Consider the following 11604-nt stretch of genomic DNA (forward strand, 5'->3'; position numbering starts at 1 on the left):
TTGAAGTTGAAATTGATTTTTAAATAAGCATTTAAGTGTTTGGATAGAAGTGCTAAAACTGAGAATAAGCAATTGATGTATTTTGGTAAAAAGATATTGATAAGATGTTCTTTTGTTAAAATGATTGAAATACCGTTTAAAATTTGACAAAAAAATTATAATTAAAAAGTTTCTTTGTAAGAAAGGATGGACAACAAATATGGAATGAAGAGAAAGTTAGGAAATATATTTTGGTAAAAGTATTTTGTGAATTAGAAAATATTATTAAAGATAAATTAGTAAAAATCTTGGTCAAACTAAAATTGCTTATAAGCTGAAAAGCCATAAGTTGGGGTGACTAGCTTATGACTTATGACTGATTTTAACTTTTAAACAGTGGCTTATAAATGTTACCAAACATATAGATAAATAAAAAAATACTTATAAATCAGTTTGACCAGAGTATAAGCTTAGTCAAACATCCTATAAACTTGGGTTGTGTCTTATAGCTTGTTTGGATGGTTGTTACACATCGTTTCGTAATGTATTGTATTGTACTGTACTGTATTTTTTGATAAATACAATGTTTGGATAGATTGTATGCTGTTGTTTCATGATATCATGCTCCAACAATATGAATAATAAATTTGCAATATTATAAAGAAAAATTATGATTCGGGGTAAATTTATTATATAAAAAATTAGGGTAAATGATAAAATAAAATTATTTAATAAGAGTGAAGGATGAGATGAGAGAAAACGACAAAATAACGACACAACCACACCAAATCGGTCGTTACATAAAGTGACACATTTCGTCGTTACGTAACGACGGATTTAACGATACAATACAATAAATTTAAGTAACAACCAAAACAAACATCGTATTTAAAGTAACAATACCATATAATACAAAACGTAACGCCCATCCAAACAAGCTGTTCCGTTGACGGCAGTCTTGGTAGCCAGCATCAAGATCAACGCATTATATGACCAAGCCCAAATCAAACCCGTTCAGTTGGAACACTCGGGTCCCGGAATTTCACCAAAACCCTAAACCCTGGAATCTGGAATCCAAAGCAATTCCTATTCCACAATTACACCAAAACCCTAAACCCAGGTATGCAACTCGCAAACCGGCTTGTCTATTTACTCGGAAGCTCAAATCGGAAACCCCATGAATTTAGGGGTTTCACGCAATTCACAGCATCAATCTCAAGCCTTAAAGTAGCATGGCGCAAGGACTCAAAGCTAGACCAAGCAATCGAAAACGACAAAAAATGGAAGCATTGCGCAAGAGTTGTTAAAGAAGTGCTAAACGAACCGGGTCAGGTAATTCCTCTTCACTATTTGGAGAAACGACGCGAAAGATTGCGGTTGCCCGTAAAAATCAAAACTTTTCTTTATTTGAACCCCGGGTTATTCGATACTTACATGGATCGGGTCAGGCCTAAATCCGATCCGGTCACGTTCATTCGGGCAAGCGATAGATTAAGGCAATTCTTGGAAGAGGAGAGTAGGATTTATATAAAAAATGAAAACTTTTTGGTTTCTAAGTTGTGCAAACTTCTAATGATGTCTAAGGATAATGTTGTAAGTGCAGATAAATTAGTACAGGTGAAGAGGGAATTCGGGTTCCCAAATGATTTTTTGGTAAATTTGGTGCCAAAATATCCGGAATATTTTAACTTAATTGGTGAACCTGGGGAGGGAAAATCATTTTTACAATTGGTTACATGGAACCCGGAGTTTGCGAAGTCGGTGATTGAGCTAAGAGCTGAGGAAGAATCAAGGTTAACAGGGATCAGATCTAGGCCAGCATTTAACTGGAAACTTCCTCCGGGCTTTTTCATTAGGAAGGAAGTGAGAGAGTGGATTCGAGATTGGATAGAGCTTCCTTATATATCACCCTACAATGATGCATCACATTTGGATCAATCTTCACGAGAGATGGAGAAGAGGACTGTGGGGGTTTTCCACGAGTTGCTATCGCTTTCTATTTATAAGAGGGTTCCTATCGACATTTTGGGGAAGTTTAGTGACGAATATAGGTTCTCAAACGCATTCTCGAATGTATTTACTAGGCATTCGGGGATATTTTATATGTCGTTGAAGTGTGGGATTAAAACTGCAATGCTTAGGGAAGCATACAAGGATAGTGAGCTGATTGATCTAGACCCACTTCTCGAGATTAAAGACAAATTTCTCGAGTTACTTGCTGAGGGCCACAAGCAGAAAGCTGAGCGATTGAGATTGCAAAGAGAGATGGTTCAGAAGGACATGAAAATGATGGCGGTTAGCAATAATGGACTAGACTATCATAAATATGAGGAGGAGCTTCTGGACGAGGAGGAAGATGCCGAGCTGTCAACACTAACATCATCTTGAAAGTGAAGTTGGGTGTCAATACAAAATGGCTAGTGATGTTAGAACAAAGGAGTCTTCATTTCCTGGATCTCAGTGAGGGAATATTCATTTTGAGGATGCTACATTTCAGAGAAGATTTCTTCTGACAAAAGAAACCAAAAGATGATGTTCATATGATTCAGTTGTTTGTACCAACTTGTTCTTTTTCTCTGCAAACTTCTACTTCCCTCAGAGCAAGGGTTACATCACTTTGGGTTTCAGCACATGCTTCTGCAAATTCTTGTTTTCTTTGTGACTTTGACTAGCAAAGCAGAGAGTTGAGAGTTCCAGGTAATTATTCACTGCTCATTGCAACTTGCAAATTAGCAGAGCACTTACGATTTTAGTAGACACTGTTTTTGCAAAGCAGCTGCGTCTTTTCAAAAATTTTGGGACAAGATATTATTGTTGAGAAACCCATCTTCACAATTTTGGATGGACATTCTTAGTTTAAAAATTAATTGCTTCATATGAGAATTTAAGTTCAACCTGAATATCTCCTTTTCTTTCTGAAAAGGAGTTCAAGCTGACAATCTATTCTCGACATATTTTGAGACCAACAGAGTCTTAATTTTTATAAACCTTCTTTGGCATGCATCTCTCACTTTCCCCACACTCCCATACCCTGATGTCTCTTGTTTCTACTCTTCTTTGTTCCCCTTCCATTATCTAAGGGCTGTAAGAGTTGCTGATATGATGGTTTTGAATGAAATGATGAGAACTTAACGATCTTTCTTCTTATGCCCTATAACGGAGGATAATCCTGCCTTATCCGTCGGTTACATTTTTTTCCTTCTTATTGTTAAGGTATCCTCCATTTACTATTAAGCCAATAATCATTTCAGGACTTCCTGATTTTAGCAAGTTTCGTTCCTGGTGCCTATAAAGCTTCATTAAATGACAAATCTTATCCACCAAAATATGGCAGATGAAGTTGGATATGAGTCCTATGTACAACAACAATTGCGCCTCAGTTTCAAACAAAGTTGGGGTCAGCAATATGGATCCTCACTTTTCTTTTTAAGCTCAACTCATATCATCGTCATTGCCAAAATAACATAAAGTAGTGAAAATAAGTTACATATTATATAGATAAAGTAATAATAATAATAATAATAATAATAATAATAATAATAATAATAATAATAATAATAATAATAATAAAAGTTCTCTAACAAATTTAAACCCTATTCCTAGGTAGTAAGTATCACATATATGGATCCTTTTCTTCTATTGTGCCCTATCTTTAGCTAAGTCTGCATTGATTCAAAGGATTAGTAGGTCTTTCGGGACAACTTCCTTTCATGTGATTTTAGGTCTACCTCGTCCCTCAACAATTGTTACTTTCATCTTGTTCGTCATGCATGGTTCGGTGAATAGTTGCAAACAGTTGAGAGCACCTATGAAACTTACGATATAGCTCCTGAACTAAGATTTCATGTCTCCGCATCTTAAAAGAATGGTCCAATGCCAATCGCTCAAGGGATTGCTTTCTATGCGTAAAACACCCTGAAAACAATAAATTGACATCAACAACAACAAACTCAGTGCATTTCCACAAGTGGGGTTTGGGGAGGGTAGTTAGTAACTTAGTACGCAACCTTACCCCTACCTTATGCAAGTAGAGAGGTTGTTTCCGATAGACCCTTGGCTCAAGATCCTGAAAGCAGCAAACTATCCCCCAAAAAGGATAATGACTGACAAGATTGGTCACCAGCAGGAAGAATTCCAGTGGAAAGGAGGCAATATCCAGCTTGTAGCCAGCGATTTGGTTTGGTCTTAATGCAACAAGTTAGAAGTTTCAAATATTATACAGAAGAAACTGATTGAATGCATTTTCCTCTTGCAGGCATCTTTAGTTCAATGTCGATAGCTGCATTAGAAGGGAGATTTGAGCATCAAGGATGAAGAATTCATAATAAATTCGAGTAATATGGATTATGCTATTCTGTGGTCGGCCTGCAATTATAGCGTGCCTTGTAAACAAGGTGTCAGCCTCGCATAAACTCAGTTCATATTGAGAGATGATGACTACCAAACACCAATCCTGGAAGTGGAGCTAATCTGATGTGATAAAATCATTGATCATACCAAATTAGCAAAATTGCTGAAGATTGCAGTTTCTCAATAATACTTGCACTTGTGGACTGCTCCATTGGGTATGACAGGGGAGCACATGCTAATTATCTAGCCAATTGGTGATTGAACAGATGAAAGAGGTGGACAATACGATGACCGGACAATAGTTATGTTTCGTGGAGCAAGGGACGTGGTTAGAAACTTATGGGCCTAATGATAACTGCAGGGGATGTTTAGTGTGATGTAAATTTTCAGTATAAGCATCATGCAGACCGAGAACAGGCTACAGATGCTAATTTCTTTGTAAGATAAGTCTGGTGCAATGGAGTTAATCATGATCAGTATATATTCATTTTCCTTTCCTGAAATTCTGAGCACCTTCCCTTATGCCAAAAAAAAAGAAGGTAAGGGACAGTGAAATGGTATAGTTTGTACTTTGTACTAATCTTTGACACTACTGTGACTTTGTTCACTCTAGTTTGGTTAATATTCGGATCTCCCTCTATTTGGGATTGAGGCGTATTCGTTGTTGTTTGTTGTAGTTATTGAGATCTCCGTCTAAACTTTTCCTTTGTGAGGATAATATGCACTGGTTGGATTTCCTGGCATCATCATAGCTACCAGAAACTATCTCATATTTTTGCTTCCAAGTTCTTTAAAGTAGAGTAATATTTTGTGATCTCAAATTGTTAGAGGAGTTCCAATTTGTAATTTAACTTCGTAAAGATATTGTTTAGGGCTGGACTTAGCTGCAGTTACCTCTTGGTATTGGAAGTATATTATGCTTATAGGAACTCCTTGAACCTGCTATACATCATTTTCTTGTTCTTTTCCAAATTTTTGTCCATAATTTTTTGCAACAACTAGCCAAGCTTATATATATTTAGGGGTTTACCGATGGTTTGCAGCACACATTTGTACCTCAGCAATGTTGACCTACGTTGGGTCTGTGCAGGAAATAAAGTCATGTTTGTATAATCAACGCTTTGTATCACAAGGCTTAAATAAGTGTGAGTTTAATTCTCGCTCTCCCCCGTCCCCTTCCTTGATCCCAATGTAATAGAAATTCTGATTGTTTTAAATCCCAATATGTAACAGGTCATCACTTGTTTTAAAACGAAATTTTCGTGTTCTGAGGCCTTGAAAACCTCATTTAGAGCCACCTCGATGAGCGTGCGCAATCCGGGCGCGTAGCCGGAAAGCTTAAATATGATAATATGTGAAAAACGTTAAGTTTTGATTATAAAATGAGCTAATTTGACTCCGGTCAACGTTTTGGGTAAATAGACCCGAACTCGTGATTTGACGGTCTCGGAGGGTCCGTAGGAAAATATGGGACTCAGGCGTAAGCCCGGAATCGAATTCCGAGGTCCAAGCCCGAGAAACGAATTTTTAAAGAAAATTATTTTCTGGAATTGTTTAAAGAAATTTGAAATGAAATTGATTAGAACATGATGTGTCGAGCCCGTATTTTGGTTCCGACGCCCGGTACGGGTCTTATATATGATTTAAGACATTTCTGTGGAATTTGGTGAAAAACGGATGTCACATGACGTGATTCGGACTTAAATTTCAAAATTTATGTTTACAGAAGTTTTGAGAAAAATTCATTGATCTCGAGATTTAATTTGATGTTCATGAGGTTATTTTGATGATTTGATTACACGAGTAAGTCCATATGATGTTTTTGAGTTAGTATGACATTTGGTTTGGAGCCCCGAGGGCTCGAGTGAGTTTCGGGATGTTTTTACACTTAGGAAAAAGTTGTAGATTTAGAGAAGTTGCAGGTCTCTGAAGCCAGGTCTCGCGGTCCACGGTGGAAGCTTCACGGCCGCGGTGGGGACTCCGCGACCGCAGTGAGCAAGGACAAGCCTTCGCGGCCGCGCTCGATTTCTTGCGGTCCGCGGTGGAGCTCCGCGGTCGCAGTCTTTTTTATGTTGTCCACGGAGAGGGTGTGAGAGGAGTATATTTAAACGGACTTTTCAGTTATTTTTCATTTTTTAAAAACCCCAAAAACATAGAAGGCGATTTTTCAAACAACCTTTCTTCTCCAAATCAATTGTAAGTCATTTTTTTACTAGTTTTCTTCAATCATTAACATATTTTAACATGATTTCAACTTAAAATCAAAGATTTTCATGGGGGAAATTGGGTGTTTTGGGTAGAACCTAGGTTTTCTTCAAAAATTGGGGATTTGAACCTCGATTTGAGATCCGAACAAATCTTATATAATGGTTCGTGGGGGAATGGGTAATCGGGTTTTGGTTCGAACCTCGGGTTTTGACCATGTGGGCCCGGGGGCGATTTTTGACTTTTTGGGTAAAACTTTGGAAAACTCATTTTCATGCATTGAGATTGATTCATTTAGCGTTTATTGATGTAATTAAGTAATTTGTGACTAGATACGAGCGAATTGGCGGTGGAATCAAGGGGTAAAGCTATAATTGAACCTTGAGTTGCGTTCGTGACATCGAGGTAAGTGTTTGGTCTAACCCTAGCTTGAGGGATTAGGAGTTGTGTCCTATTTGCTATTTGTTTCTTGTCGAGTACGATGCATAGGCATGGTGGCGAGTATCTATGCGTTGGTGTCAAGCATGACCGTGAGTCTTATCTTATGATTTTTATGATCTCGTTGTATTATTCGTGCCTTGGTGAAGATTTTTATTTGTTGTGTAAAGTTGTGGAAAGAGTTGTGACCTATGAACATTGAGGAGCGTTGACTCCAGTTGTATAACGAATTGTGAAAGTATAAGTGATAATCGAAACTCTAGAGCATTGGCTCGAGTTGTGAAGTGAATTGTGAAGTAAAAGTGAGAAAGAGAAGAGATCATTATGTTGCCCCCTTGCCGGGCTATTGTTGAGTTGAAGTTCCCTTGCATTGTGTTCTTAATTGATATTATGGACGCTTAGGTTGGTGATTCTTCATGTTAGGTGTTGTAACAAGTTTGGTTATAGCTGGGTAGTTAGGTGTTGTAACAAGTTTAGTTATAGTTGAGATAGTTAGATATTGAACTAGTTGAGTTATAGTTGAGATAGTTAGATGTTGGAACAAGTTTGGTTATGGCTGTTTCTCCCTTGCCGGGACGTATATACTTGTACTGTTGAGTTCCCTTGCCGGGATAGTGTAGTCTATTGTTGATCCCTTGTCGGGACGGTTAACTATGATTATTGTTGACTGTATATTAGATCGGGTTGCATGCCGCAACAGATATTATATTGGATTGGGTTGCACGCCGCAACAGATATTATATTGGATCGGGTTGCACGCCGCAACAGATGTTATATTGGATCGGGTTGCACGCCGCAACAGTTATATATGTGGATCGGGTTGCACGCCGCAACAATGCTAAATGATAAGGGATCGGGTTGCGCGCCGCAACAATATTGTCATTGTATTGATTGTAGACATCGAGTGTTCTTTCATACTTTATTAAGTTTCTGATAGAATTGATATGTTTCCCCGAAGCAAGTTTCCCCCTCCCTTTTAAACTGTTATTACCTGTTTATATTTCTGCTGTATATTATATAACTGCACAGGTTTATCTGGAGTCTGGTCCTAGCCTCGTCACTACCTCGCCGGGGTTAGACCAGACACTTACCAGCACATGAGGTCGGTTGTGCTGATACTACACTCTGCACTATGTGCAGATACAGGAGCGACACTTGATCAGTAGCAGTAGGGGAGCCAGCTTTCAGTCCACCGAGATACCGAGGTAGTCTTGCAGGCGTCCGCAAGCCCGACGTCTCCTCTATCTTTTATTATGTTCTGTTATCTCTTGTATCCGAAACAGACAGTGCTTATTTCTTTCAAACAGTTGTGTGTAGTGATCTTAGTAGTCCGTGGATATTGTGACACCAGTTTCTGGGTAGAGGCATGTGCTGACTTTCGAAATATTTTGGTTTTATATTTATTTAAGATTTTCGCTTAAATCTTGCATTCTGCTGTCATTTAGATGTTTATCACTTATTAATATAAGTTGTAAGAAGGATTAAAACAGAAGAGTTAAAGATTTCTAAGTTCGTGACTTGCCTAGCTTCTACGAGTAGGTGCCATCACGACTCCCGAGGGTGGGAATTCCGGGTCGTGACATGAGCACTCTTAGAAGTAAAACCCAGGCCCTTCTGATTGTGAATGATAAATCCTATAGTTTGCTTGTATTTATGTTTTTCAACTGGTACTGTTTTTTGTTTAATTCCTTGTATTATATGCTTTTGCTGATTCATAGAGATCTCCAATTTGGAACAATAAGTCTCTAGAGTAACAAGCTGGCAGCTGCCAATAACTTTGGAATAAAAGGAAGAAAATCAGAAACATTGAATGGGATAAATAGTCTGCTAATCCCATCTCCTCCCTCAACAGGTGATAAAAATGAGTACTTATTGTAAGCGCTTGAATTTTTAGTACTTCTATTTATTTATTTATTTATTTATGTTTGTAACAGTTAGGAAGCTTTCAGTTGTCTCAATTTTGTATTGAGAAAAAGAAGCAGCATTCACACAAAAAGAGAGGCTTTCTCAACCATGGACCTAATATGCTCTACTATAAGGTACATACCAACATTCACCCTTTTCTCTTTTTCAAATTTTTTTGGCCGATGAAACCTAAAAATCAGTACCTAATTTGAATAACATGCAAAGCTTGTGAACGCAGGGTTATAGTTTATATAAGTAAAAGATAGATTGGTGGCAGGTAGGTACTTCTACTTACTACTTATTACTGAGGATATAACAAAGACCTTGAAAGCTGCTTTTTCAAGCGTCAGGTAGCAGAACGCTTTGTCAATCGGGGAGATGGACATACACAACCTACCAAAGATAGTATTGATTGTGGTTTTCCTAGTGCTGCTGCACCCAAGTGGATCAAGAAGCCAATGGGTACTTCAGCCACCTATTGTCACTCGTCCGCTTTGTGCCTCTCAATTTACACTTGTGAATCATGCATGTTCATTGCTTCCATACACTCCAGGGCCTCCACCATCTCCACCATCACCTCCTCCACCACCGCCGTCACCTCCTTCTCCTCCAGAGAGAAGACACAGACACAAGCATGGACGACACCACGTTCATAAGGAAACTCCTGTAGAAGAGGAGTGCTGTAGGTGGATGAAACAAGTCGATAGTGAATGTGTCTGTGATCTGCTGGTTCACTTGCCTCCTTTCCTTTCTAGGCCTGTACACCAGTATAATGTTGTGGTTGATTCATCTTGCAATGTTACTTTCGAGTGCGGTTCGAGGATAAAGTTTGAAACTCAAATGTTACCCCAGTTTCCCTGATGCCCCCCATCTCACAATAACCTTTCACAGGAATTATGGTATACTGGTGTTTGTTTATCTTTGTTAACTATAGCTTCTTGAAATTGAAAAAAAAAAGAAAAAAAGGAAAGATAGATAAGTAATAGTGACCTATTTAGTTTTAATGCTGATGAAAGTCTTAATGTGTAGTTGAACTAAAGAAATAAAGTGATGTAGTATCTGTTTCCATCAATTATGTGCTAACCTTTTAACTTCTGTGTTTTTCTTCAAATATGTTAGACTTAAAGCTTTTCTTGGTCCTTCTTTGCTAACATTGAGAACAATGAACCCAGATTAAGAAAGCATTTATTGGTATTTTTACCTATCCTTTTTACGTGGAGGTAGAACTAGAATGGTTTTGTCGGTTTAACTTTAACACATTATTAAGGAAATTAACACTAATACATATAATAAGATAACAATTATTCTAAAAAGCTGCCATTCTCTTTTATATATACAATAAATAAAACATGAAAAGCCGCCATTCTCTTTGGCCTTACTACATCTGGCGCCCAAATAAAGGGTAAAAATTAGCTTTTGCCAAGTCAACCATATATATATACCCTCCCTCCGTTTCAGTTTATGTGAACTCATTTGACTGGACACAGAGTTTAAGAAAAGAGAGAAGACTTTTGAACTTGTGGTGTAAAATGAAGCACATATATTTTATGTGGCTATAAATCATTGCATAAAGGTAAATTGTTTCCAAATAGGGAAATGAGTCATTCTTTTTGGCACGGACTAAAAAAGAAATAGATTCACATAAATTGAAACGGAGGGAGTATATATTAACGTTTATCGACTCTATTCTTTAAATAAATGATCAAATATCATATAGGCCAACATAGCCACTACTAACTTTGATGGGACTTGTGCTCTTTGTAAAGAAGTATTAGAAAAATTAAGAAGATGATTGTTAAGGCCTCAAATTAAACAGGAGCATATGAGATCGTGTAACTTCATTCACTATCCACAAATAGCACACATGAGGAATAAAGTAGAGTTTGACTAATGGAGTATCATAGTATAGCCAAAAAAGCGACTTCGAATGGAATTACATGCTGATTATGATTGATTTGATTGACTTGAGTTTATTTCCAGCTTATTTTTTCCATTCAAGTACATCATTAAGAGTCCGGAATCAAAAGTGTGGTCTTTTTTTACTCAAAGAACAAAAATAGGCGAAAAATCAACTGATGAACAATTTATAACGCATGGGTTGAATGCGGTATACCTTAACGGCAAGTTTGTCCATTAAGCTATAGCGCGTGCAACTCATGCGCTATATTTGAAATTCAAATGTTGGTCAAATTATAAGTATATCACATATACGGGATGCGCTATACTTGAAGTTGAAAATATGCTCTATACCTATATAATAAATGGCCCAGCCTTCTTCCTCGACATTACGCACAAAGCGCCCCCCTCCCCCATTTTTAAAGCATAAATTTCTATTGGAGTCCACCCGTCTCCCAAAAATCGTGTCCCCTTAGTATTTTAGCGAGCTAAAACGAGGTATTCCGAGAACTCATGTATATAAATTACTAATTAGATGTTTTTACTGTGTTGTATACTTTTTGTGATCGTTTTCTTATATAAGTATTTTTTGTTTTTTATCCGGATTAGTTTATTAAAATTATATATTTTATTTTGTTGAATAATTAGTGTTATATGTGACTTTATTGTTGTACATATAACAATATGTGACTTTGTTATTGTTTAGTGCCCTTTAGTGTTATGTTGTACCTTTAATTGATATGTAGTACGCTTTAGCGTAGTAATACTGATAATAAATTTTAATTTATAGTAGTTGACTTTGTTTAAGACTATTTAGAGTAGTGTGACTTT

General features: G+C 37.3%; 1 protein-coding gene and 1 non-coding gene across 2 annotated transcripts; both read left to right on the top strand.

Annotated features, from left to right (window-relative positions):
- Nucleotides 1–976: 976 nt before the first annotated feature.
- LOC104231416 (protein WHAT'S THIS FACTOR 1 homolog, chloroplastic) lies at nucleotides 977–4984 on the top strand. Its single transcript, XM_009784414.2, has 2 exons — nucleotides 977–2676; nucleotides 4235–4984. Exon 1 carries the CDS (start codon nucleotides 1102–1104, stop codon nucleotides 2365–2367), a length of 1266 nt encoding a protein of 421 aa, XP_009782716.1. The 5' UTR covers nucleotides 977–1101; the 3' UTR covers nucleotides 2368–2676; nucleotides 4235–4984.
- A 3943-nt stretch (nucleotides 4985–8927) lies between these two features.
- On the top strand, nucleotides 8928–9972 carry LOC104231417 (uncharacterized). The gene is made up of 2 exons (XR_011402356.1): nucleotides 8928–9011; nucleotides 9103–9972. It is a non-coding gene; the product is annotated as an uncharacterized protein (transcript).
- The last annotated feature ends 1632 nt before the right edge of the window (nucleotides 9973–11604 follow it).

This window comes from Nicotiana sylvestris, chromosome 9 (genome assembly GCF_000393655.2).
Source record: "Nicotiana sylvestris chromosome 9, ASM39365v2, whole genome shotgun sequence".
In the NCBI taxonomy this organism is placed as follows: Eukaryota; Viridiplantae; Streptophyta; class Magnoliopsida; order Solanales; family Solanaceae; genus Nicotiana; species Nicotiana sylvestris.